The 23,316-nt window shown below is 40.1% G+C and overlaps 1 protein-coding gene across 2 annotated transcripts in view; it reads left to right on the top strand.

Moving 5' to 3' along the window:
• Window positions 1-23,316, top strand: part of ptprga (protein tyrosine phosphatase receptor type Ga) — a 430,472-nt gene that overhangs the window by 335,844 nt on the left and 71,312 nt on the right. For both annotated transcript variants that reach the window (XM_036559788.1, XM_036559789.1), the window contains exons 7-8: window positions 6,224-6,381; window positions 15,832-16,012. In XM_036559788.1, the coding sequence (XP_036415681.1) occupies window positions 6,224-6,381; window positions 15,832-16,012 (339 nt within the window). The remainder of the gene's footprint in view (window positions 1-6,223; window positions 6,382-15,831; window positions 16,013-23,316) is intronic.

Below are 23,316 nucleotides of genomic sequence, written 5' to 3'. Positions count from 1 at the left end.
ATGTTAAAGGAAAATAAGTGAAAAAAACAGGAGTTTAAAGCTTTCATCTTTGATAGAGAGGAAAATTCAAGCTCCACTCTTGCTTCAGATCTGAAAAGATTCACAAATGGGCAGAGGCCCATACTTCTACTGTGAGTAGACAACACTACGGGTCTAAAAGGATGTATAGCTGTCAAGAAGCTGAGAAAAGGACAAAAAGAAGAAAAATTGCAAAGCTGCTGGTGTCCTCAGAACAATGGATTGACCACCCCAGAGCCCAGCCCTTAACATCACTGAATGTGTTTGGAATCTCTTGGATCGTGAGAAGCAGCAGAAGTACAACCAACTTCGAAGACTGAACTTTGGAAAATATTCCTGCAGATTTCTTTGGAAAACTGAAAACAAGTCTCCTGAAAGTAATGGAATCTGTATTAAAGGTGAAGGGTGGACACACTAAATACTGAAAAAATAGTAGATTTAGTTCTTGTGGCTAATTTTCTGCAAAATGTAGTTGCGTTCCACAGCTTATGCTGCAGCTGAGGTAGGGCGGGTTCTCGGTAGGACTGTTCTATGAAGACTCCTCCTTAGTAGCCTGTTGGTCACACAAATGGAGCAGTCCTAACGAGGCTGCGTGGTGATGTCACCAGAGCGGCGTGAAACTTGTGAGGGAAACTGGTGAGAGAAAATGGAGCCCGTTGCTTTGTGTTTGTTCTTGGACGAGATGTTTTTATGCAGTATGAAAAAGTACATATATACAAATACTTCTGAATAAAATACAGTATGTGGACGAATACTTTAATTAATCAATCACCTTACACTTTATAAGGTAACAAAGACAAATTCAAATACGTGAACAACTTATATTTTACAACAAGCTCTGCTCCAACGGCTTTGTTTTCCATCATTGTCTTTGTGCTGTTGTTTTTTCCTTCGCATTGTTCATGTGCCGAGAACTGTGGGTAACCGAAGGCCTGGAAGGACACATCTGATGCGTCCTCGAAATCACTCAGAACGTAGGCTGCATTTCTAGGCTGTACACAAAGGGTCCTTCACTTTGGAACGGCCTTCTGTGACGTAGCAGCCTAAGCTTTGGAACACAGCTTGTGTTTTCTGCTTTTTTCCTGACACTGAAAAATCAATAATTTGTACTTAATGGACATTTTGACTAGAGATTAAGCAAATAAAGGGTAGTCTCTGAGTTTTGCACAGCTGCCCTCAGTGCAGTAGACTGGGAGTAAAGACCAATAAGTCCTTGGGCAAGATTCCCAATGCTACACTAACCTCCCACTGTAACAAGATTAAATCTGGATACGAGCATCTGCCAAATGCATAAATGTAGATGATATTTAACTATAACTATATGTTATTGCATTACATTGGCTTTTATAGTAAAGTGCATTAATATATTGGTATTCCTGGTTTTAAACAAGACTTTCAGCCCAGCTCATGACGTGTGCACACGCATACACATGCTCTCAACCACTGAGAAAGAGGTGAAATGCATGAAAAAGTAAAGAGAACTAAAACAGACCCATGGAGACACACGCTGACACCCCTCGCAGATCAAAAGCCGGAGCTGGAGCTGTGTGTGATATAGCGTGAATTTATGCTCAGCTCTACTCTGAGTTTTGCTGGAGCTTCAGAGGAGCTCCTAGCACCCACCCCCACACCTACAGGCCCCTACAGCCCAGTTGTCTGCTCCACTAATCATCCATTAAGTTCCCAAGATGCGCTCGCTTAAATATTAAACACACATTAAGTGGTACGGGGCATCAGCTGTGTGCAAAAGCTCATGTTAGGAGTCACAGAGCATAGTTATGTTAACTTAAGTGCAACTTGTAGAAATGCGAATCATGCCAGGACGTATACCCGTGTTGCCCAAACACTGGGTGCGGCATCCCGGATGAAACTTTAATGCCTGCACGAATCCTTTTGTTCTCCCGTCATGTAAGCTTTAAATTGATTTCAGGCTGAGATTGTGGTTCACTCTCCTTTCACACCAGGCATTCCACATGAGATGTGTCCTCAGTGAGGGTGTAGAACAGGGCTGAATCACTATAAAGCATTCTGAGTTGATTCATTTGAATCACCAATAGACACAAAAAACAGTTTAATGCGTTCAAATCGCCATTGATCCTTAAACCTTTCACCCTTACTTTATCCTCCTTGATTGATACGACTGATTAATTTGAATCACTATTCTGAGATGATTCACATGAATCGCAATAAGACACACCTAATTATTCTTTGATTCATCCAGATTACTACAGAGCATTTTGAACCTATTCGTTTAACTCACCATAGAACTTTCCACACTTACTTTTTCACCAAAGATTAAGTCAAATATGACTAATTCATTAACCTTAAATCCTTCTGAATTGATTAGTTTGTATTGCAATAAGACTTTCCAAATTAATGTTTGCTTCATTTGAATCACCATAGATCATTCTGAGCCCTATTTGAGCCGAACCCTTCACACTTACTTTGTCCTCCGTGAAGCATTCAAAGGCATCTGATTCATTCAAATCACCCTAGGGAATTCTTAGATGATTCATATGAATCGTGATAACATATGACAACATTATTCGCCAAATAAATGTTTAAGCCATTCGAATTGCTGTAGAGCACTGAGTGCCGATTCATTTGAGTCAGCAAACGAGTTTTGATTCTTTTGGATTACAGTAGAGCATTCTGCGACTGTTTATTTGCATCGCCATGAGACACTCCAAATGACTGTATGATTCATTCAAATCACCATAAAACACCTTAGAGCAGTTAAATTTGCAGCACATTTAGCCATTAAGCTAGAAAAGCTTAAACGAAGGAAATTCATTTTACTGTAAGTTGTTTATGCTGGTTGCGTTCGCTTCCTCCAGGGGTTAAAATGCAGACGTTTGTCTGTTGTCTTTCAGCCAACAGCTCGGTTTCTAGGGCTGCTTAGGCTGCATGGGAGAGGCTGCGGGTGGCACAGAGATCCAGTGGCTTGCTCGGTTGGTCATGGCTCTGCGGTTGGGGAATTTTGCCCTCTGGCTGTGAGTGTGTGGGGGGTGTGTTTATGTGCGAGTGTGTCTGGAAGACTCCAGTCTCATCCATTACCATGCCACTGAGCCACATCCTTGCCTCGCCACTCTCTCTCTCCCTCTCTCTCCCATTCCTCATCCCCAGTCTAACCCTATGGGGTTTGCCATTCAGTCAACCCTGACTCCAATATGCACACAGCACTGCCATGTTAGCATAGCCACTTAAACACATACCCTGCACTCAATACACCTCAGTGACTGCTCTCCGTCCATCACACACTCCTCCCCTGATTTCGCACTTCCTTTGCTCCTACCTTGCCTGGCCTACTGCTAACTTACTGCTCAAAAGTAGTAAGTCGAATGCAGAGATACCCAGATTACACTGCTCTGGCCAAATATTCCAACAACATACTGCATCCCATAATGCAATGCGGAAAAACAGCTAACAACAGTTGCTAAACTGACCTGAGGACTAAGAAAATGAGGTTGGTAGAGTTTAATCACCCCCTGTCCTGTAATATGGCACATAGTACATGATGGCAGTTGTGGTGTACTGTGTACAACTGGGTACTAGATCAACATTATACTGATGAAGATATGATGGCAATAGTAGATAATTCACTTGTATCCTTGGAAGACGTTGTTCACCAAGTTTTGACTTGTAAAAACTTGTAAATAAACACACTCAGAGTCATCAAATTCATCCACTCGGGTCCAAAGCACAACCAATGTTACATAATGTTCTTCCGCAGTTACACATGTCCACCAGAGAGGTCTCCAAATCTCAAAATCTTACATAGTGTAGCTTTAGCGTCTTACTCTATTATTTGAGGTTTGAGGCGAGTGTGTGATGGTGTAGGCATGCAGTTAGCATGATGCTAAACGTCCTATTACTTGTTAGCTATATTAGCCTATAGTCCAGTGAAAATAAGAAGCAAACTTTGGACAGTAAACAATGTTGACATTTGTGTTAGGGGACTATCCCGTTAATCATGTAACCCCCACTACACAACTTTTATCCCACCAAACATCCCTTCTCTGGGGGTCCTGGAGTGCAAACAGTGAACCGAGCTCCGTTCCTGCTCTGTGTGTGTTACAAGACAATTAATTCGGCCTTTCAGGGAGACTTTGAAGTCTTGGATGACTCACGCCTGGTCTCTGATTGGCAATTAATTTTTAAAGGCCGCAATTGCATAAGCGGCCTGATGGCGGAGTCGGCCGTGTGTGATTGTGTGAGTGTGTGTGTGTGTGTGTGTGTGTGTGTGTGTGTTCAGTTCTACTCTGTTCAGCTGTTTTTTTTGGAAATCCTGACTACTCCTTCCAAAGCGGATGCCATGCCTTTCTAAGCTCTTTTGAACAGGACTCCCGATTATAGCTTTTTTTTTGTTCATTCTAAATGTAGGTCAGTGGGCTGGCGAGCTATACCCCAGCCATTTATCTTCTTCTGCTTACGTCACCATTGCAATCCCGCTACGCATATTCTGTCTCTTTTCCGCTTATCTTGATTGCTGATAAAGAGAAATCCTTTGTGTGTGTGCATTCTATAAGAATATGAAAGAGGACAGTAATACAAAGCCTAAAGAGCTTTTTTTATTTGGACGTGTCATGTTGCAGCGTGAGGCTGGCCGAGCATATGTCAGGCCGGTGCTGTCGGTTGAGGCCGATAAGCAATTCAGTCCGAGCAGGATTATGAAGAGAAATGCGCAGATTGCAGCCTGTGAGAAATTGGTCAGCTTTACACTGGGGAATGTGCATGGACTCTTTGGGATAACAACAACAGAAAAGCTCCTGATAATCTGAACTGGTACAGGTTAAACAGCATCTGGCCTTTTTTTATTAAGACCATATTGGCTTGTAGACAAATTAAGGATTCTAAATAGCTTAAAAAAAAATTCTAATTATTAAACCTGTACAAGTGCTGGTGTGTGGTTCTTATTTGCACATGTACCACCAAACAACTCGCAGAGAAAGTATACAGTAAACTATAATCAGATATATTACTCTAAATTGACAATATGCATGATAATAAAGAGTTAAAGAGTGTCGTTCTCCTGATTTGAAGAACCACAGCACTGTACGGTTTAATCCCTGAAACCCCAGGCTTATTTTTCACTTGTAAAAGGAAGCTGGCACATCTCTAGCATATGGTCAGTTACCCTGGAGAGTCACTTCTTAGAAAAGAGCTGAACCCATTGATGCAAAATCATAATCAAAGCCAATGGGTACATGCTGAGTCAATGGGTTTTCTGTTCTTTTCTAAGTACACATAAATGCTGTTCATGGAAATTGACTACATACATCCTACATATGTGGCACTGATGACATTCCTTTAATGGAATGTCATCAGTTCAGTTCATCAATTCCTTTAATTGTAAGACTTACGGTCCTGTGCAAAAGTCACAGACCACTCTCCATTTATTTCATGTACTGTCAGAGTTACTCTGGTTTTAGCATCGGGTAAAAGCAGAAGACACATAAATATAACAGAAAATTACAGATGTTTGCATCAACAACTAAACATAATGTCATTTTTAAATATTTAGTGTGTCCGGCCTCCGTTTTCATTACAGCTTCCATTCTTTTTAGGAGACTTGCTTTCAGTTTTTCCAAGAAGTCTGCAGGGATGTTTTACCAACATGTCCAAAGTTCAGTCTTAGAAGTTGGCTGTATTTTTTGCTTCTCATGATCCAAGAAATCCCAAACACATTCAGTGGTGCTGAGGTCTGGGCTTTTCTTTGTTGAGGTCTGGAGCTTCTTTGTTTTATTAGAAAATTTCCTTCTATTTATCCATTTCCTTTTCTCAGCTTTTTGACAGCTACACGTCCTTTCAACCTGATAGCTTTGAGTTGGAAAGATGGACAGAAACACTGTGGAAGGGTGGTCTCTGACTTTTGCACAGTATTGCATTATTCAGTAACTATTATAAATGGTAAAAACTATGGAGCTAACATGTAAGTTATGTAGTGAAGAGGAAAAAATAAGGAATCAGCCACACCTGCATGAGTCAAAACAGATGTGTTAAAGCAGAGAAAATGCTGCTGTGTTAGGTCAGAGAAAATACCAGGCCTCTATATATGACTCATATTCAATATGCATGACAATACACAGCCAATTTACAGGTAATGTGGTGCTATATATCAGCCTATATTGACATTGTGCTGTATCATGCTCCGTATTTACCGCCAATAATTCCCACTCTCTGTCTCTCCCTCGCTCTCTCTCAGAGAAAGAGACATTTCTGGAGCCCTTTGTGCTGCGGGACCTGTTGCCATCGTCCATCGGGAGCTACTACCGCTATGTGGGCTCTCTGACCACGCCCCCCTGCAGTAAAGTGGTGGAGTGGATCATCTTCAGCCGGCCTGTATTCCTCTCCTACAAACAGGTGAGCGTGGACGAGACCTAACAGCAGCCAGTAAGGTCTCAGCATGCTTTATATGTCCAAAAGAATCCAGACATGCCTATAATCTCAGGAGAAGGCATTGCCAATAGAATAAAATGCTCCGGAGCTGCCACATATGAGCCTGTGGTCATCATGCCCAATGCCAAGCATTGCTGGAGGAGTATAAAGCCCAAAACCCCCCACCGTGTCAGCACTGGAACTGAGCAGTGGAACTGTGTTCTCTGGAGCGATGGAGCTCTATTCAATACCTTTGAAATGAGTTAGTGATCCAGAACTAATTTACATTTACATTTACATCATTTAGCAGACGCTCATCCAACATCAGTACCAAAGCTGCATCCAGGCAAGAGGGGCTGCTTTGAAGAGTCGAAAACAGAAAATAGTTTGGATTTGTTTTGGTCACTGCATAATTCCATATGTTTTCATATATTTGCAATTACTGTAAAATGTGGACAACAGTAAAAACAAGTAAAACCTTTTAGGAGTAGAAGTGTCTGAACTTTTAAATGGTACTGTAAGTCCTTCAGGGTGGTAGATGATGTCTTACTGGAAATGTATAGCACTTAACTCCTAAGGAGCAGACTAAGTGCCCAGTATCTACCCAATTATACACCATTACTAATCTCAATCCTTTCTCAATCTAAAAGGCAGCCGTTCCACTGCTCGCTCTCTCTCTCTCCCTCTCTCTCTCTCTCTCTCTCTCTCTCCCCTTCTCCATCTCTGTGTATATGCTAATTGACGCAGACGGCTCATGTAGCGAGTTTTGTGCTGCGCCATAATGGAAACAAACAGCCAAAGGAAGCTACGCGACAGTGTGTTAACTAGAAGAGCCGCAGCCTCCCTCCTTCCTCCACACCCTTCTCTTCTCTTCTCTTCTCTTCTCTTCTCTCTTCTCTACACTTCTCCTCTCTTCTTTACTCTTCTTTAATTTTCTCTTCTCTTCCTTTATTTTCTTTTCCTCTTTTCTCTTGTCTCGTCTCCTCTTTTAGATAGTGTACAAATAGTGTGTGTATGTAGATGAGTGTTTGGTTCACATGACTTAAATGAGCTGAGATGAGTTTGCTTAGTGAGTGCAACCCAAGCAGACCAAGTGTGGACGAAGAATTCTGCAGATTTGTGCACAGAGTTAGAGAGAGGCGAGGAGGAGGAGGCTGCCGGGGCGCTGGATCATCACACACGTTCATCTCTGTCTGAGAGAGTGTTTGTGTCAGAGAGAAAGAAAGAGATTTTTTCCATTAGCGCACTGCTGTGTAGCTACTGTCAGTGAGAGTGTTCAATGGTGATTACATTACCACTATGAAAAAACACATATGGAACAGTGATCAAAGGGTTAAACAAATCCAAACTACCTTCCAATTCAGATTCTTCTAAGTAGCCCCCCCCATTGGATGCAGAGGCCACCTCCAAAATCTCAATGGCATATCGTGTGAATCTGTAAAACTGTCCGTCAAGCAAATGCAGATTCGTTCTCTGGTAGCTTCTCATCCTAAAACCGAACTCATGCAAAATCAAATGGAGCAGTTTGAGGATCAGCTGGCAGATGAGATGCAATCTTACAAACATTTTTATGATTTATATTACATCTTCATTTTACAAAAACAGTATTAAAAAAGAGTATTAATGCTTGGAGTAAAAATTCATAAACCATAAAAAACTGCACCTTTCAGAGACACTGTTACTAGGGTGGGACCCTTAAGGGTACGTCTTCAGTACACTGATAGAAATAAAGATTCTGTGCAGGTACATTTTTCATTCATCAAGATAAAAATAATGTAATAATGTTCCCTCAAAGGTACAACAGTGGTTTTAAAGACTAATTGTGAACATTAAAAAGTTTTTTCCTAGTGGAGAAGTACATATCTGTACCTTTTCATAACCTAATGTTTTAAAACAGAGATGAGACGGGGTGTGTGGAGTCAATACATCTTAGAAAATATAATTTCAATGGATTTTGGTACAATTATGTTCCCTGACTAAAGGCACTTAGATGTACCCTTGAGGGTACCACCCCAGTGACAAGAGGAGCACTGCCCCAGTGACAGTTTAGTACATTTATTTCTGAGAGTGTAGCTTCAGTCAGGGAACATAATAGTACCATTTTCCAGTTCAGTTATATTTTATAAGCTGCGTTGACTCCATACCTCCCGTCTTGACTCCAGGCTTGTCATTTTATTTTTCTATTTGAAGAGAGAAGCAGTTCTGACTAGCGAAGTTTCTCTGGAATGGAGCATTTCACATCAAACTAGGCTGAATGACTTTGTTTACATGAAAAATTGATGGAATTTCCCTTTATGGACCATGTTTTACCTTTGAGGGTCCATTCACATTAGCCACATTTACATGCAGCCTAATAATTCATTAATAATCCGACTAACACCTCAGTCAGAAGAGACTAGTTCGCTTGAGGCCATTCGGAATACAATTTCTAACCGATTGAACGAGGTGGGTAATCCTGTAAATAATCCATTAAATAGAAGAATAATAACCATGTAAGCACCTGTATCTGATTACATTCCCAATCGGAAAGTTTAAATACGCTCTGCGCATGTGTGTCATGTCATAACGAACATTTAGAATGTTCAACATGGCGAGAGCAGAAACTGGTCAGAGGAGACGAAGTTTATGCTCTGAACTTTAAAAGACGTGATCTTTAAAAGTCTTATGTGTCTCAGAACACGACGTCTTCCTCTCGGCCTTCTTTAATAAGTACATGTGAAGTACGTTTTCCTGGGTCTGACATCATTTTAAATCAATTAAAAACACAAGCACTGCTCACTGCTGCTCATCTCACTCTGACTGGACCCACATGATGCTCGTTGTCATGGTAACGTCTACACTAAGTGGTACTCTGCACGCGTATAATTTTGGATCAGATTACTTGTAGTGCGCATGTAAACGGAGATTTTCCATTAGATTGTTGAGTAGAGTCCGTATAAACACATCAGTCTTAATCTGAATGTATTCAATCCGATTGGCAAAAATCTCTGCATGTAAACACAGACACTGTTAGTACCTTGGAGGACCAAAATTTACCAAGACAGTACTCTTTTTTTCAGATACGGTAGCGCATACATTGAGATTATGTACAAGTGGCAGATGCCTACACAATCACAGATTCACAGACAAAGAAATATAATTCAGCCTTTATACTCTTCTGGCATTCTCTCAAGCAGCTTCATGAGGGTCCAACCAAGATGTCACTATTTATATTTGTCTTAAAAATTTGAGCATTTAAGCACAAAGCATATATTCTATTTGCCTACCTTTGACCGCTGCTGCACGTTTACATGCACATGTACGCAGTTCATGCAGGTCATGCTTCAGTATTCATGAGGTTTGGCTTCAGGTATCAGTTCCTGTAATGAATTTAACAGGACACTTTATAGAGGTTTGTCTAGCCGTGTTCAGTTCCACAGCAGAGTCGAGTGTCTTTTCCAGCCCACCAGCTTCTCTGCAGTGCTGTATTCAAAATATTAAATATTTCATTTCAGCCTCGAAAAACTAGCAATTGGATTTTGTTCTCCAAGAAAGCGAGCATGTAGTGAACCCTGCTGTGCTCAGATTTGAATAGGGGGCTGGACTGAATGTTCTACATTTTTCTAGGATTATTTATTTGCCCTGATGTCCACTCATAATGTTGGTGTGGTTTTATGGACCAAAAACAGTCATAATTCATTTTTACATGACCATTTTCCAACTTATCTTTATCCCTTTAACCCAAACTGGTTTTATACTGGTCCTTTGAGACTGAATATGTAAATGACCTCTGTTTTGATTGGCTAGCCTGTATTGTGCCTCGTTCAGAAAGCAGGCTGGTTTCAAATGTACAGAATAATCTGTTAAGTGCAGCTTGAAATACTCAGGGACTCCAGAAAAATAACACCAAACAGGCTGTTTTTGCAGCTTAGCTTCCCTATATGGACTGTATGGAGATGCACATCTGGAAATTTGAAGAGTGTACAACTCATAGCGCACCTCATATAAAAAAAAAAAGCGAGGGAAGTTGGGTTTTCCATGATATGGGCTCTTTAAAAGAGCAGGGAGGCTCTGTGACTTGGGTCTGTGCACACGCACAGCTATTCATAACAACAAAAGACTTTTTTCCCGTCGTTTTTATTCCAGTTAGTGGCCATTAGGAGGGCATTTTTAAGCGATTGACACCTCGGCGAGCTCTTTTGTCATCCTTTTGCCTCCTGTGATTTGGTTTAAAGGAAATATCAGTGAGGCAGATAAAAGAGAGGCTGTAGAAGGAGACAGTACTCCCTCACTCTCTCTTTTTTCATGTTCTTTTCTCTGTTTTTGCCTGCTCTCTCTCTTTTCCAGTCTTTCTCTCTCTGTGCTTTGTTCCTGATCAGTAGGGGAAGTAGGTCAGGGCGAGTGACAGTCGTTGCTCTGAGGTACTTTTAGAGCCGATCGATGCCGTCCCTCACACACACATACACACCCTCCAAAACGTCTGGAACATCTGGAGCGCCTGTGGACATGTCACATCCAACTAGCTGAACATATACAGTTTGAGACATATTTAGACACATCTGCTTGAACGTATGTTTTGTAGGCTTAAAAGTCTAGGGCTGTTGTTTTACTACACTAGGTATTTGTAATGATGTTAGAGAACATTTACTTTATTTCATTTTCCACTCAAAATGCCCATTAAGTGCAAATTATTCATTTTTCAAGAGATATTTCTGAGACTAGATAATCCACTTGCATATGGAAGGGGAAAGTCAAAGCAAAATAAATGAAGAAACAGAAGTTTCCAAAACTGGAGATTACAAAATGATTAAAAGATAAAGAAAATGAGACCCCAACAACAGTGCAAGACCTAGCAGACCACCACACCTCCCACCATCAGATAAACAGCACTCAAAGCTTTCCTCTTTGAGAGATGAAACTCACTTGCTCTCGTACACACTCATTCAGACTGAGGGTTGGCCTGTTGCTGAGGCTTCTCATCAGGGATTACTTCATTCCTCTCTCCAGTGTGCCTTTTCACCATGCACACACTCTTCCAGGATTACTGGTACGCTGCGATGTAGGCAGAAGAGTAGAATCCCCCCATGCATCCCGTGCCAGGTTTCAGCCTCACTAAGCTGTTTACATCAGAGGGGTTGGCCATATTACGGACAAGCAGATTAATATTGTGATTAAGAGATTATTTCTCATGGCTCTGTACTGACGGAGGGCTTCGAGGGAGCCCTGAGGGATATGTGTGTGTGTGACACATCTGTCTAGCAGACTATCTATCAGTCTGTCAGCCAACAGTGCTGGGCGAAAGTCAGAAACCACCCATCATTTCCTTAATTTCTAGTCCGTACAAGTTATTACATTTTTTAGGAGAGGAGATTAGATAAAGGTGCATAAAGAAGGGAAAGTCAAAGGAAAACAAATGATAAATGATAAAATAAGTATTTTTCAAAAAATTAATTTAAAAAGTGATTAAAAAGAGATATGGGACTGATAACAACTGGACAAGACCTGACAGACCACTAATACTGTCCCCATCAGATAAACAGCATTTAAAGCTTTGATCTTTAAGAGAGGAGAAAATCACACTTCACTCTTGCTTCAGATCTGAAAAATCCACAGGTGTTTCTGTCCATCCTTCCACTGTGAGAAGACAACTCAGTGCCATGGGTCTGAAAGAATGTGTAGGTGTCAGGAAGTCCTGACTGAGAAGAGAGAAAAAAGATGAACAAATTAGCAAATCCTCAGAGCCCAGAGCTCAACATTATTGAATGTGCTTTGGATTACTTGGATTGTAAGAAGCAGAGAATGCAACCAACGTCTAACACTGAACTTTGGAGGTGTTTACAAGCAGCATGGAAAAATGTTCCTGCAGATTTTGTTGAAAAACTGAAAGAGAATGTCTCGAAAAGAATGGAAACTGGAATAAAGGTAAAGGGTGAACACGCTAAATAGTAGAGGAGGGCATTATATTTAGTTTTTTGAGACTGTTTATCTATGTATCTGATTTGAATGTGATAAAGTTATTGTGCATGTTGTTTTGCAGAACGAGGAAACATTACATTTTGGCTGTTTTAGTCACTTTTTTGACAACCTCAAACCTGTTAAATGCAATTATATAATTAACTGTCATTAAGTGTGTAATTTTGTAATCACATTTAAATAATTGTCATGTAAATTCAGTGCACAGCTAAGAAGCTAATAAAGTTATAACTGGCGAGGGAGAAATAGAGAGATAGATAGCTGAAATTAGAGCGATAGTTGGGATAGATTGGGTAGAGAGAGCGATGGAATGGAGTCTACAGAGACATATAGGTACATACTGGTAGAAGGAAAAGTCTGGTAGCCACAGCTGGTCCTGATCATATTTCGTTTGCTGTGTTGTAATGGTTCGTGTGCGTTTGTGCGGTCATTCTGCCTGGCTTGGCTCCGATCGTCCTCCTCTCTCGCACCTGCACTCTGACTCACCAGTGTTTTGGGGGGAACGGAGTGGTCATCATGGGAGATGAGTCATTGAGGAATGAGTGGAGGAATGAGTAAATAAGTTGGTCAGAGGAGATTTTAGTGTGAATAAAGCTCAGGCTGAGATTTCTCTGTATTTGTATATACAGATAGCACATTCAGCCTCTCTGGAGACCTGTTAGAGGCTCTGCTTACAAGCAGCTCTGCACACATAAATGCCTGCTGCACTGATACGGCTGTTTTATTCCCTGATCTTTGGCTGTGTTCCCATTATAGGGTTCTCAAACCCAATCCACAAATCCAATTTTTGCATAAACATAAACATAATTGGATCTTTTCAAATCTTGCTTGAGCCATGTTCATGTGTGCCCCCTCGTGGGATACATATCTGATATATGTCCCTGCGTCCATACTGAGAATGTTCAGATTGATGTTTTTTTTAATTATTATTTTGTAAATGAAATTGAATAGCGTACAAGTGTAAGTATTGATTTGAGAAATGTGCACATGCAGGTCTTTTCAGGCCACGCTAAATGGAGTAATTACAGTTTAGGTGGAGGACTATGCCTGAAGCTCCTCCTCCTTCCTATGAAGCATCTTACAGACTTCTGAAATGCCCAAATAAGCAAGTCCAGGTCTGAGCTGTATTTTTTTTTTGAAAATCTTTCTGAGTAAATCTTGTAAAGTGAACGTAGCATTTCTCTCTCTCACCCAGTTGGAGGCCTTCTGCTCCATCTTCACTAAAAATCGCTGCTGTTGCCCCCTGTGGTAAACAGAAATGTTTCCAAGCTGATATGTTTTGTCATATTCCTTATCCTTGTTTATCAAAGTGGCGTCCGGCGTTCTAGCTTAAAGCAGAGGTCGCCCAAATTCTCAGGGTTCTCCCCCCTCCGGCTGTATAATCTCTCATACCACAACCAAATGTAGGAGACATGGTCTGAACCTCCACATAACAGATATGAGTCACTCAAGCGCTACTCAGATGGGGTAGGTTGTTGGGATGTGTCCATGAATGTTCATGAGTAAGTCATATTACAGGTTTCATACAGGACCAAATCACAGATATTTTGGTAACATTTACACTACCTCCTTATGTAACACTAATCCTGTCTGAGTAGAACTTGTATAAGAGTTGAATATTAACTTTTAAGGCACAAAAATCATTCTGATCAGTTCTGAGTAAAGCTTGTAATGTGAATGTGGCATTTTTCTCTCTCTCACACCTAGTTGGAGGCCTTCTACTCCATCTTCACCCAAAGTGGTTGCTATCACCCCCTGTGGTAAACGCAAATGTTCCCAAGCCGATAGATTTTGTCCTGTGTAAATTTTTTACAAAATATCACTGAATCCGCTGAAATACATGATCATTAAGTAGTCCCCATACAAGTAATGCTACAAATATACTACAAGCAAGCTAACGCTCCTACATACTCAGATGACACACATTTAACTAAGGTTACTAGTCTACAGTTTGAGTAACTGGTGTTGTAATGTTACATAAAGCAGCTTAAATGTGCTTGAAACCAGCAAAATTATGTGCCAGTAAAGTGAGACAGTTTTACTCAATAAAATGATCTAAAACAAGTAAACAGTGTCTAAAAATAAATTAAATAATCTTCATTTAAGCTTGCAACCATCTCAACAGGGGAGATATTAGATTTATTGACTATATTCAAGGTAATTGTACTTGACGAGATGCCACTTTTTGCAGTGTGGAGAGAAATTGCCAGAGTGCTGGACGTTGGAAGGTAAACTGTAAAATATGTACCTAAAATATCATTTATGCACTGACTATAAGTCAATCGATCAATCAGTCAACCTTTATTTAACCTCGAGAACATTGCGGGTGACAATGTTGCTGTGTTCGTGCAGGAAAAAGGGATTGATAATGTGAAGAACATATCAAATAATAAAAGTAATAAGTCATTTTAATAATAAAAATGATTCAAATCAGGTAAATATAAAAAAGAAACATTAATAAGAATACATAAAAAACAGTAGAAAATATAAAACATTAATTAAAGCGTAACTAAAATGTAAGAGTTAATAAAATCAAAAGAAGATCAAAAAAAGGAGGATAAGATCAAAAAAGGAAACTAAAATTACTTAAAATGACTGAAATAATAATTAGCTAATCATAATTAAAATAAGAATATGAAAAATAAATAAATGGGGGAAAAAAACTAAAATAATGAAAATAAGACAATAATAATAAAAATCAAGTCAAACAATTGCACGCAGTATATCTAGAAATAGCATGTTTATATGCCCAATTTAGTGGAAGTCGAGCTATTTTCTGATAGGTCTGTGGTTTGTTTACATTTTGACTTGACACACACACTTAATGTTTCCAGTGTGGACAAAACATATCGACTTTGGAACACATTAGGACTATATTGTGGACGATATTGGGGGTTTTAAAAAATGCCATTCACATTTCCTACGGCTCGGATCTGTATTTCCTAATTCTGGTATAATACTCAGTAGAAGGTGACTTCAAGTAGTTTAGAAATCTCTAAATTCTGTTTCCTGTGATAAAGTTTGCACACCCCATCACCTCCCCTCTGTCCTCTCTGTTCCCTATTTACTTTTCATCAAGGTGGTGTCTGGTGTTAGAGCTTAAAGCAGAAGTTGCCTAAAACTCTCAGCGTTCTCCCACCCCCCAGTTATATAATCTCCTCTCATACCACAGCCATATATTGAAGGCTTGGTCTGAACCTCCATTTAACACTGAGCCACTTAAGTGCTACCCAGATGGGGCAAGATTTCAGGATGTGTCCATGAATGTTTATGAATAAGTCATATTATAGGTTTCATACAGGACCAAATCACAGACATTCTGGTGATATTTGCATTACGCACCTCCTTATGTAACGCTAATCCTGTCAGAGTACTACTTTGCAGACTTGAATGTTAACTGTCAAGGCACAACGATCATTCTGAGCTGTTCTGAGTAAAGCATGTAATGTGAACGAAGTATTTTTCTCTCTCTCTCTCACCCAGTTGGAGGCCTTCTACTCCATCTTCACCACGGAGCAGCAGGATCATGTGAAGTCAGTGGAGTATCTACGGAATAACTTTCGCCCGCTTCAGAGTCTGGACAACCGGGAGGTCTTCAAATCAGCCGTTAAAGACGCCTGGCTGCCCTATCTGACTGATCCATATGGCACTGAGGCCTCCAAAGGTGGGACCAATTCACAGGATTGGAGCTGAAGGGTTGGGGTCCGGTCATGTGTTTCTCTTCATCATCAAAGAAAAATCCAATTTGTACAGTTTTTCCTCTTATCACAAATGTAATCATCCAGAACAGGTTTTTGTTTTTTTAGTTTTGCACTGGAGCTACAAGGCTAATGAGGCAACAGGATAACAGTAACATGACTGCACTTCACATTTCAGACTAGATTACAAGCACCCCATACTGTACCAATAAGAGTCCTTGGGCATGATTGTTAATGCTACATTTGCGTACTTCTGTGAAGTGTGTCTTCATAAGTGTGTCTGCGAAAGGTTTTAATGTAAAGGTAACAAGTAATGGAAGCTTAGAGTCGTTAGAGGTTAGTATAGCAACACACACCAAATCAGGAAGTAAATAATCTCAAACAGACTTGCTAATCTGGTTTCTATAAAAATGACAAAAGTGCCTCAGGTTGCTAAAAATAACTGTAGCAGCAATTTGAATCCCATACTTTGGTCCATTTTTGTAGATAACAATGCTATTTAGTGATAGCATGCAGTTTGAGTGATGCTAACTGGTGCTGTTTTAGTGTCTGTTAGCTATATTAGCCTCGTAGCTCTAGTGCAAAACTGAAGAAGCAAACTTCTGATGCCGAACATGTCTTGGCTGACTGACTACATATGGAGAAAGGGGAAAACTGTGGGAATTTGATTTAATTCAGTCCTTCTCATTTTCTAGAAATAACTTTCTGGCCACTTTGTGCTCCTCCCCAACACTAGAGGGCACCTATGACTGAGTCATCAGTGAAAAGATTTGAATAAAGCTAAAAAGCTAAACCTTAATCATTTTTCTAGTCTTTTACGTTAGTCTTTAAGTCTTTTTTAATTTTGGAAAGCAGAAGTGTTACATTTAAAAAATCAACTTTCTAGTACATTTCCGTTTCTACAAAAAAAAGGAGGTTTTGGGCAGTTTTGCTAGCATTATGGCTATTAAGTGCTGACTGGTTGGGAAGCTGAATTGATTCCCTTTGAAATGTTACAGAGTATATGTATAGGCAAAAGTTTGTGCACCCCTCTTCAAATGTTTGGGAAGTGAAAATAATTACCAATTTGGAAAAAAATAAAACATAAAATGTGGGTGTGCAAAAGTTATGGCACCTTTAATATTTTGTTTTTTCTTTCCAGTCTGTTAAACTCTGCAGATAAATAGACATTGTGTGCTAAAATGTGCAGGAAAATGCCATATTTAAGTGTGTTCCCTGTGAAGGATGTGCGCACTTATATTCACATAGAAAATCGACAAATTTGTCATTTGACTGAGGGTGTGTAAATGTTTGCATATAACTGTCTCTGTGTGCGCATATGTGTGTATAAGTGTGGCTTGGCTGGTCACTCCTGCCTCCAGTAGGACTCCCCTTATTCTCCATTATGAAGCTAAGAGAAGGAAAGCGATGCTGAATGGAGGTGGCGTGTATGTGTGTGCGGGGCAGCACATGCGGCGGAGTGCGTGAGGGGCATGCTGCCCTTGAAAAGCTGCAGTCCGCTGCCTTTCCTGCAAATGTGTGCTTCCATCACGCAGCGAGAGAGGAGAGGGGAAATGGCCGGGTTAAGATTGAGAGCAGAACGACACACCATATGCCACCTACACACACATGCACACACTTGGTTCATCTCTTGTCCCTGTAGTAATGTCATCATACCTCCACAGCATACAAACAGGAAAAGACATGCACATGCATAAACACACACTTCTGTAGAGTCTATAAAGTGTGTAACAACCACATCTCTTTGGTGTTCCCTGTACAGGAGGATCACATACAGAAACACCTATCTGTATGTAAAATGGAATGAAGCCTGTAATGAACAAACATACATAGCTCAGACCCATACCTTTATAATGCTGTGGAAAAGTCATAGATTACCCTTTTACCATTTTACCATTTTTTTCGTTTCCAGTCAAACCAGCCATTAAGTACATGTGACTCATTTTTGATCATTAGAATACTATAGTTAATAGAACATTACACAGAAACCTCAACAACTAAATATAAAATTACACCTTTCAGTATTGAGTGTGTCCACCCTTCACCTTCATTACAGCTTTCGTTATTTTTAGGAGACTTGATTTCAGTTTTTCAAAGAAATCTGAAATATTTTTACACGCCAACAAAGTTCAGTCTTAAGTCCAATTTATAGTCCAGGCAACAAGCGTCGCTCGACAGAAACTGACGCAAAGAGACAAAATCTTTGTCTGTTAGGGCAGAGCTTGTGGCATACATCAAAAAAATTTAAAGGGCGTGGATACTGTCGCACACTCTGATTGGATAGAAACTCAAAGTTTTATGTTCTGGATTGTTGCCATGGTCACGGTGTGCAGCTGTGTTTACTTTCTTGCTGCTCTGCTGCTTTCAGAAACAGAATGGGTTGCCAGCTATTCAGAACTTGTTTTCATTTTGAAACGTTTTTTCCACGACTGCGATTACTTTAAAAAGCAGTCCAAGCAGAAAACGCACTCTGTGACAGTGTAACCCCCCCCCACAGCACTTTCACACTAAACAGAATTTTTGAGAAAACTGTGAATCTGGCAACCCTGGGTGACAGAGAAAGAGCTTGTGAGTGTAACACAACACGTGTGGAAAAACTAGCATTTCTGGTTGCCGTAGCGACCCTGCAGCTAAAATCCTATTGTTAATGCAGTTTCACTGTAGCAGCTGTTTTCAGACTGTTCTGTGTGGTTTAACTGCTGCTTCATTAGCTTCATCGTCATACAGTTTTTCATAGAAACTACAGATGATGTATGTTATGTTGCTGGCGCAGGACAATGAAAGTCTTCATTGCTGCGACGTCCGTCAAGCACAATATTTTTTTGTTGAGCGACACTTTTATATACATATATATATATATATATATATATATATATATATATATATATATATGTATATATGTGTGTGTATATATATATATATATATATATATATATATATATATATATATATATATATATATATATATATATAAATTGGCCTTTAGAAGTCAGTTTGTACTTTCTGCTTCTTATGATCCAAGTAATCCCAAACACATTCAGTGATGCTGAGGCCTGGACTCTGAGGTGGTCAATCCATTATTCAGAGAACACCAGCAGCTTCTAAACTTTTTTTTTTATGTTTGTCGGTTCTCATTAACGGCTTCACATCCTTTCCGATCATTAGCATCCTTCCCACAGTAGAAGGATGGACAGAAACACTTGTGGCCTTTTTTTCCTGATCTGAAGTAAGAGTGGAGCTTGATGTTCTCCTCTCTCTCAGAGATGAACGCTTTATCTGGTGACCGTTTTAGTGGTCTTCCATGGTTGTTAAGAGTCCCATTTTCTTTGTATCCTTTAATCGTGTTTAAACTCCAGTTTTGGAAACTCCTTTTTTCCACTTGTTTTTTTTTTACTTTCTCCTTCCGTATGCAAGTGGATTATCTTATACCTAATCTCCTCTGAAATATCCTGAATAATATCCTGAAAAATGAATAACTTATGCTTAATGGCTGTTTTGACTAGAGATTAAACAAATGAAGGCTGCTCTCTGACCTTTGCCCTGTACCGTCTAATGCCATGTGTACTCTTCCCCCTTAAAGTCCTGATCCCCATATTTTTCCATTCACTATTTTTACTGTGAGCTCATATGCTGCATGCTGAATTTCCAAAGCTAAAACAAGTTGTCTGCAGGTATTTAAAACAAATTAGAAATGATATATGCTGCTTGCATAAGTGTTCAAACCCCAGTGCACTGGAAGATCAAAGCTTGATGAAAAAAATTCTTAATAAGGACACAGTTGCCTCTTAATTGGACATAATTGGTTTCTACCTGTGAATCATTAATGCTACTGCCACGTTTTCTAGATAAAAGCATCTGTTTAAAGGAATACTCTAGCGTTTTTCAAACTAATCTCTGTTGGCTGCATCTTTAGCATACAGTTGATTACCACAGACAGTAATTTCAGTGTGTTTTCCTGTACTTAGAAAACTACAGAGAACCCACTGACTTGGAGCTCATTTATAATAGAAGTCAACAGACGGTTGCTTCAGCCCCTGATAAAGTTGGTTGAGAAATGCTGTATTTCTTTAACAAACAAGAAGAAAACACTAATAAATACCCACACACACACTCACACACACACACATCTCTATAGCATACAAACAAGAATAAAGCCCATAAAAGACACTGACAGGCCCTGTGTGCGTATGTCACAGAGGCTTCCGTGTCCTTTTGTAGTTCCCTCACATGTTTTCCAGCCCCTTGCAGGCGCTTCATGGTGAGATAACAATAGATCAGTCCCTCCCAGCTCTGCTGTCAATCACCCTCAACACACCACATTCTCTTTTTGTGCCCATTGCTTGGTATGTTATAATTTTTGTTACAGTCCAGCTTGGAGTTCTCTCTCTTTCTCGCTCTGCCATTCAGTCCTCTTCACACCATTCATCAGCATTTGCATGCTTTTCTTTTTCCACTCTTCCACACATCAACTCTCGTTAAAGCAGAAGTTGAACAAAAGTTTTAATTCACACAGTTTTCTCTCTTAAATGTAGCTGATCAACCAAGACGTGGATGGTGTCTGTCTCTGCCTTCAAACTGTGCATGTGGTCTCTTGGTCAGCACGCTTAATGATTGTTTTATGTTGCCTAGGGCTGTGTATGGGTACTCGAGTACTTCAAGGTGCAAGTATTCGAATGCTGAAACCGTTGTTTGGATATTTGTTACACTTCCTCACAGGAAGACAGAGAGAATAAGCAGGCTAACAATTCAGAGAAACACCAGTTATATGTTTCAACATGACTATGAATGTCACAGTATTGCGAGTATGTATATTATACTTTGCTACTATGAAAAAGGAATGCCTGAATGTGAGTGCCATGCCGAGGACACGTTGTGAAGGACAAAGCTAAGAAGGCATGAAAATAGCACATCTGACTCTAAACTGGCTTTTTCGCTAACTGGGCTAGCTACTCTAGTTGATGTTAGAAAGATCCAGAAACAGTGAATATATATATATATATATATATATATATATATATATATATATATCTGTGGCACAGTAACATATTGGCACATCATCCACTGAAGAGAAAAGATCTTGTGTAGAAGATGACGAGTCTCCATCTGTAGCCAACGTTGTACCGGTTAGTGTTAGCTCATTAGCTCATTAGCTTGTCTAAAGAGGCAGCTTCTGTTACTCATCAGGACCAAAACCTACCAATTTCCCTTGGCTATTTTTGAATAATAAAACTTAATAACTTAACTTTAATAATAAAATACAATTTTTTTTGGGTGGACATTTTTCCTGATTTTCTCCCCAATTTAGCCATATCCAGTTCCATCCGCTAGCTAGGTCTCCCCTATGGCACAAAACTACAAGCGCTAGGAGGGTGAAGGCTAACACATGCTTTCTCCAATTCATGTGAAGTGACACCAACTCTTTTAGAACTGCCACCACCACAGCGTCATGGGACAGCTCAACATGCTTGGAGGAGAATGCTAACCGCCAGTTCTGTTACTTCAGCTAACAGACATCTGTGCAGGCTAGGGGATATGGGATAAGGAGAGCCACCCTACCCACCCAGAGCGAGAGAGGATGGCTGCAGCATCACTGGGGATCAAACTCACAATCTGCTGATGATCAGGCTTTCAAATTTTAAGCTCTAGTGCTTTCATATAAAAAGTAAACCTGCAGCCCCACACTAATTTTGGCCGAAAGTCTGTTTTTTCCTCTTCGTTTTTGCCTTTTCCTTCCCTCCGGTTAGTGGGATTTTCGTTCATTAACTTCTACAGATACTTGAATATCACATCCCTATTATGGTCATTCTTGATCAATTCAAGATCTATTTCAGCACAGCTCAGTTCAGTCCTGAGAATGGAGCTTGTGATTTAGCTCAGGTTGCTCTTGGGCACTCCCTCTGGTGCAGTACTCGTACCTATGGAGATTTCACACCATTAACTTTGACATGTCACTGATGCACACATCACAGCAGCAAATAAAGCACAGATAATGTCTTTAAGAAGGTGTCACATTGTATAATGTGCTTATATTTTTAGAAACAATCAAATAAACAGCAGTAAAGGGTGCTAATTGCTTGCTGTGCCAAATGCTGTGTTGTAAAAAAAAACAGGGATGTATGTGAGGCTATTCACAGCAATTATATAATTACATTGCATCGAGGGTAACATTGCGGCCTTGCATGCTGGAGTTTGGGGTGTGAATCCCAGATTGGGCAGCAAAACTAATATTTTTGGCTGCTTTGGGGAAAAACTCTACACATTGTTTGGATTCTGCTGAAATGTGATTACAGCATCTCTCTTAATAAAAGTGTTTGTAATATGCTATACGTTGAAATCACCTTCATGTTGCCTATTTTTCCCTTGAGCCCTTGCCCCCAAAATTGTGTGTACATGGGCCTGCAGCATTTAGCATTGTGTGAACTATATGCCTGAATCATGACGTTTTTGCCCTTAAAACACGAGTTTAGTGATCTCGAATAAACTCACTTATGTGATTTCTGACGTCATATGACATACTGTTATCTATAAAATGGGCAAAACTATGTCTAAGATGGCTGCTACTACTATTTTAGCTTAAGTTTGTTCAGGTTTAATGCTAACAGTATGTCATACAGTGTCAGAAAGCACATAAGCAAGTCTGTTTGAGATTACTTAACAACTTGAGGCAAGTGTGGTGATTGAGACATGCATTTTCCACAGTGACAATCAGCTCCTATTACTTGTTAGCTACATTAGCCTCATAGCACTTATGCAAAAAGCAGACCTTTCATAGCTCATGTAAGCAGCACTGGGTGTCATCCTGTAGACTTGACCTTTCTGCTCACACTCCGAATTGGAGAGGCCTGGTTTCCTTCACTTCCTCGTTAGCGGTGGCCCAGACGTATCTAGATCATTCAGGGAAGCACTAAGAAATCAAGCTAGCGTGTCCCACAGCAACCTTTGGTTTCCGATCCAGCTTGGAATTAATTTAGGTGCTCGGAAAGAATTCAGTAATAAAAGAGAAGGGATAAAAAAAACGAAAGAAAGGAGTGGAGTCTCTTATCGTTGGTGCTCGATTGTTTCATTTTTGCAGCGTGTCAGATTAATTTGGGACGCTGTGTCCTGTCGTTCAGGAAGAATGGAGGGACGGCGTGAAGGAAGGCGGGATGAAAGAAGGGTAATTTGGAAGGAGAGGGTGTAATGGAGGGATGTGGAGGATGGAAATAGAGCCGTATCAGGGAGGCCTGCAGTCTTGGGTTGAGCTTTCATGCTTTGTGTCAAAGCAGATTAG

Source organism: Colossoma macropomum, unplaced genomic scaffold (assembly GCF_904425465.1).
Source record: "Colossoma macropomum unplaced genomic scaffold, Colossoma_macropomum, whole genome shotgun sequence".
Lineage (NCBI taxonomy): Eukaryota > Metazoa > Chordata > Actinopteri > Characiformes > Serrasalmidae > Colossoma > Colossoma macropomum.
The sequence above is the reverse complement of the archived record's forward strand: the minus strand, read 5'-3'. Positions and strand labels throughout refer to the sequence as shown.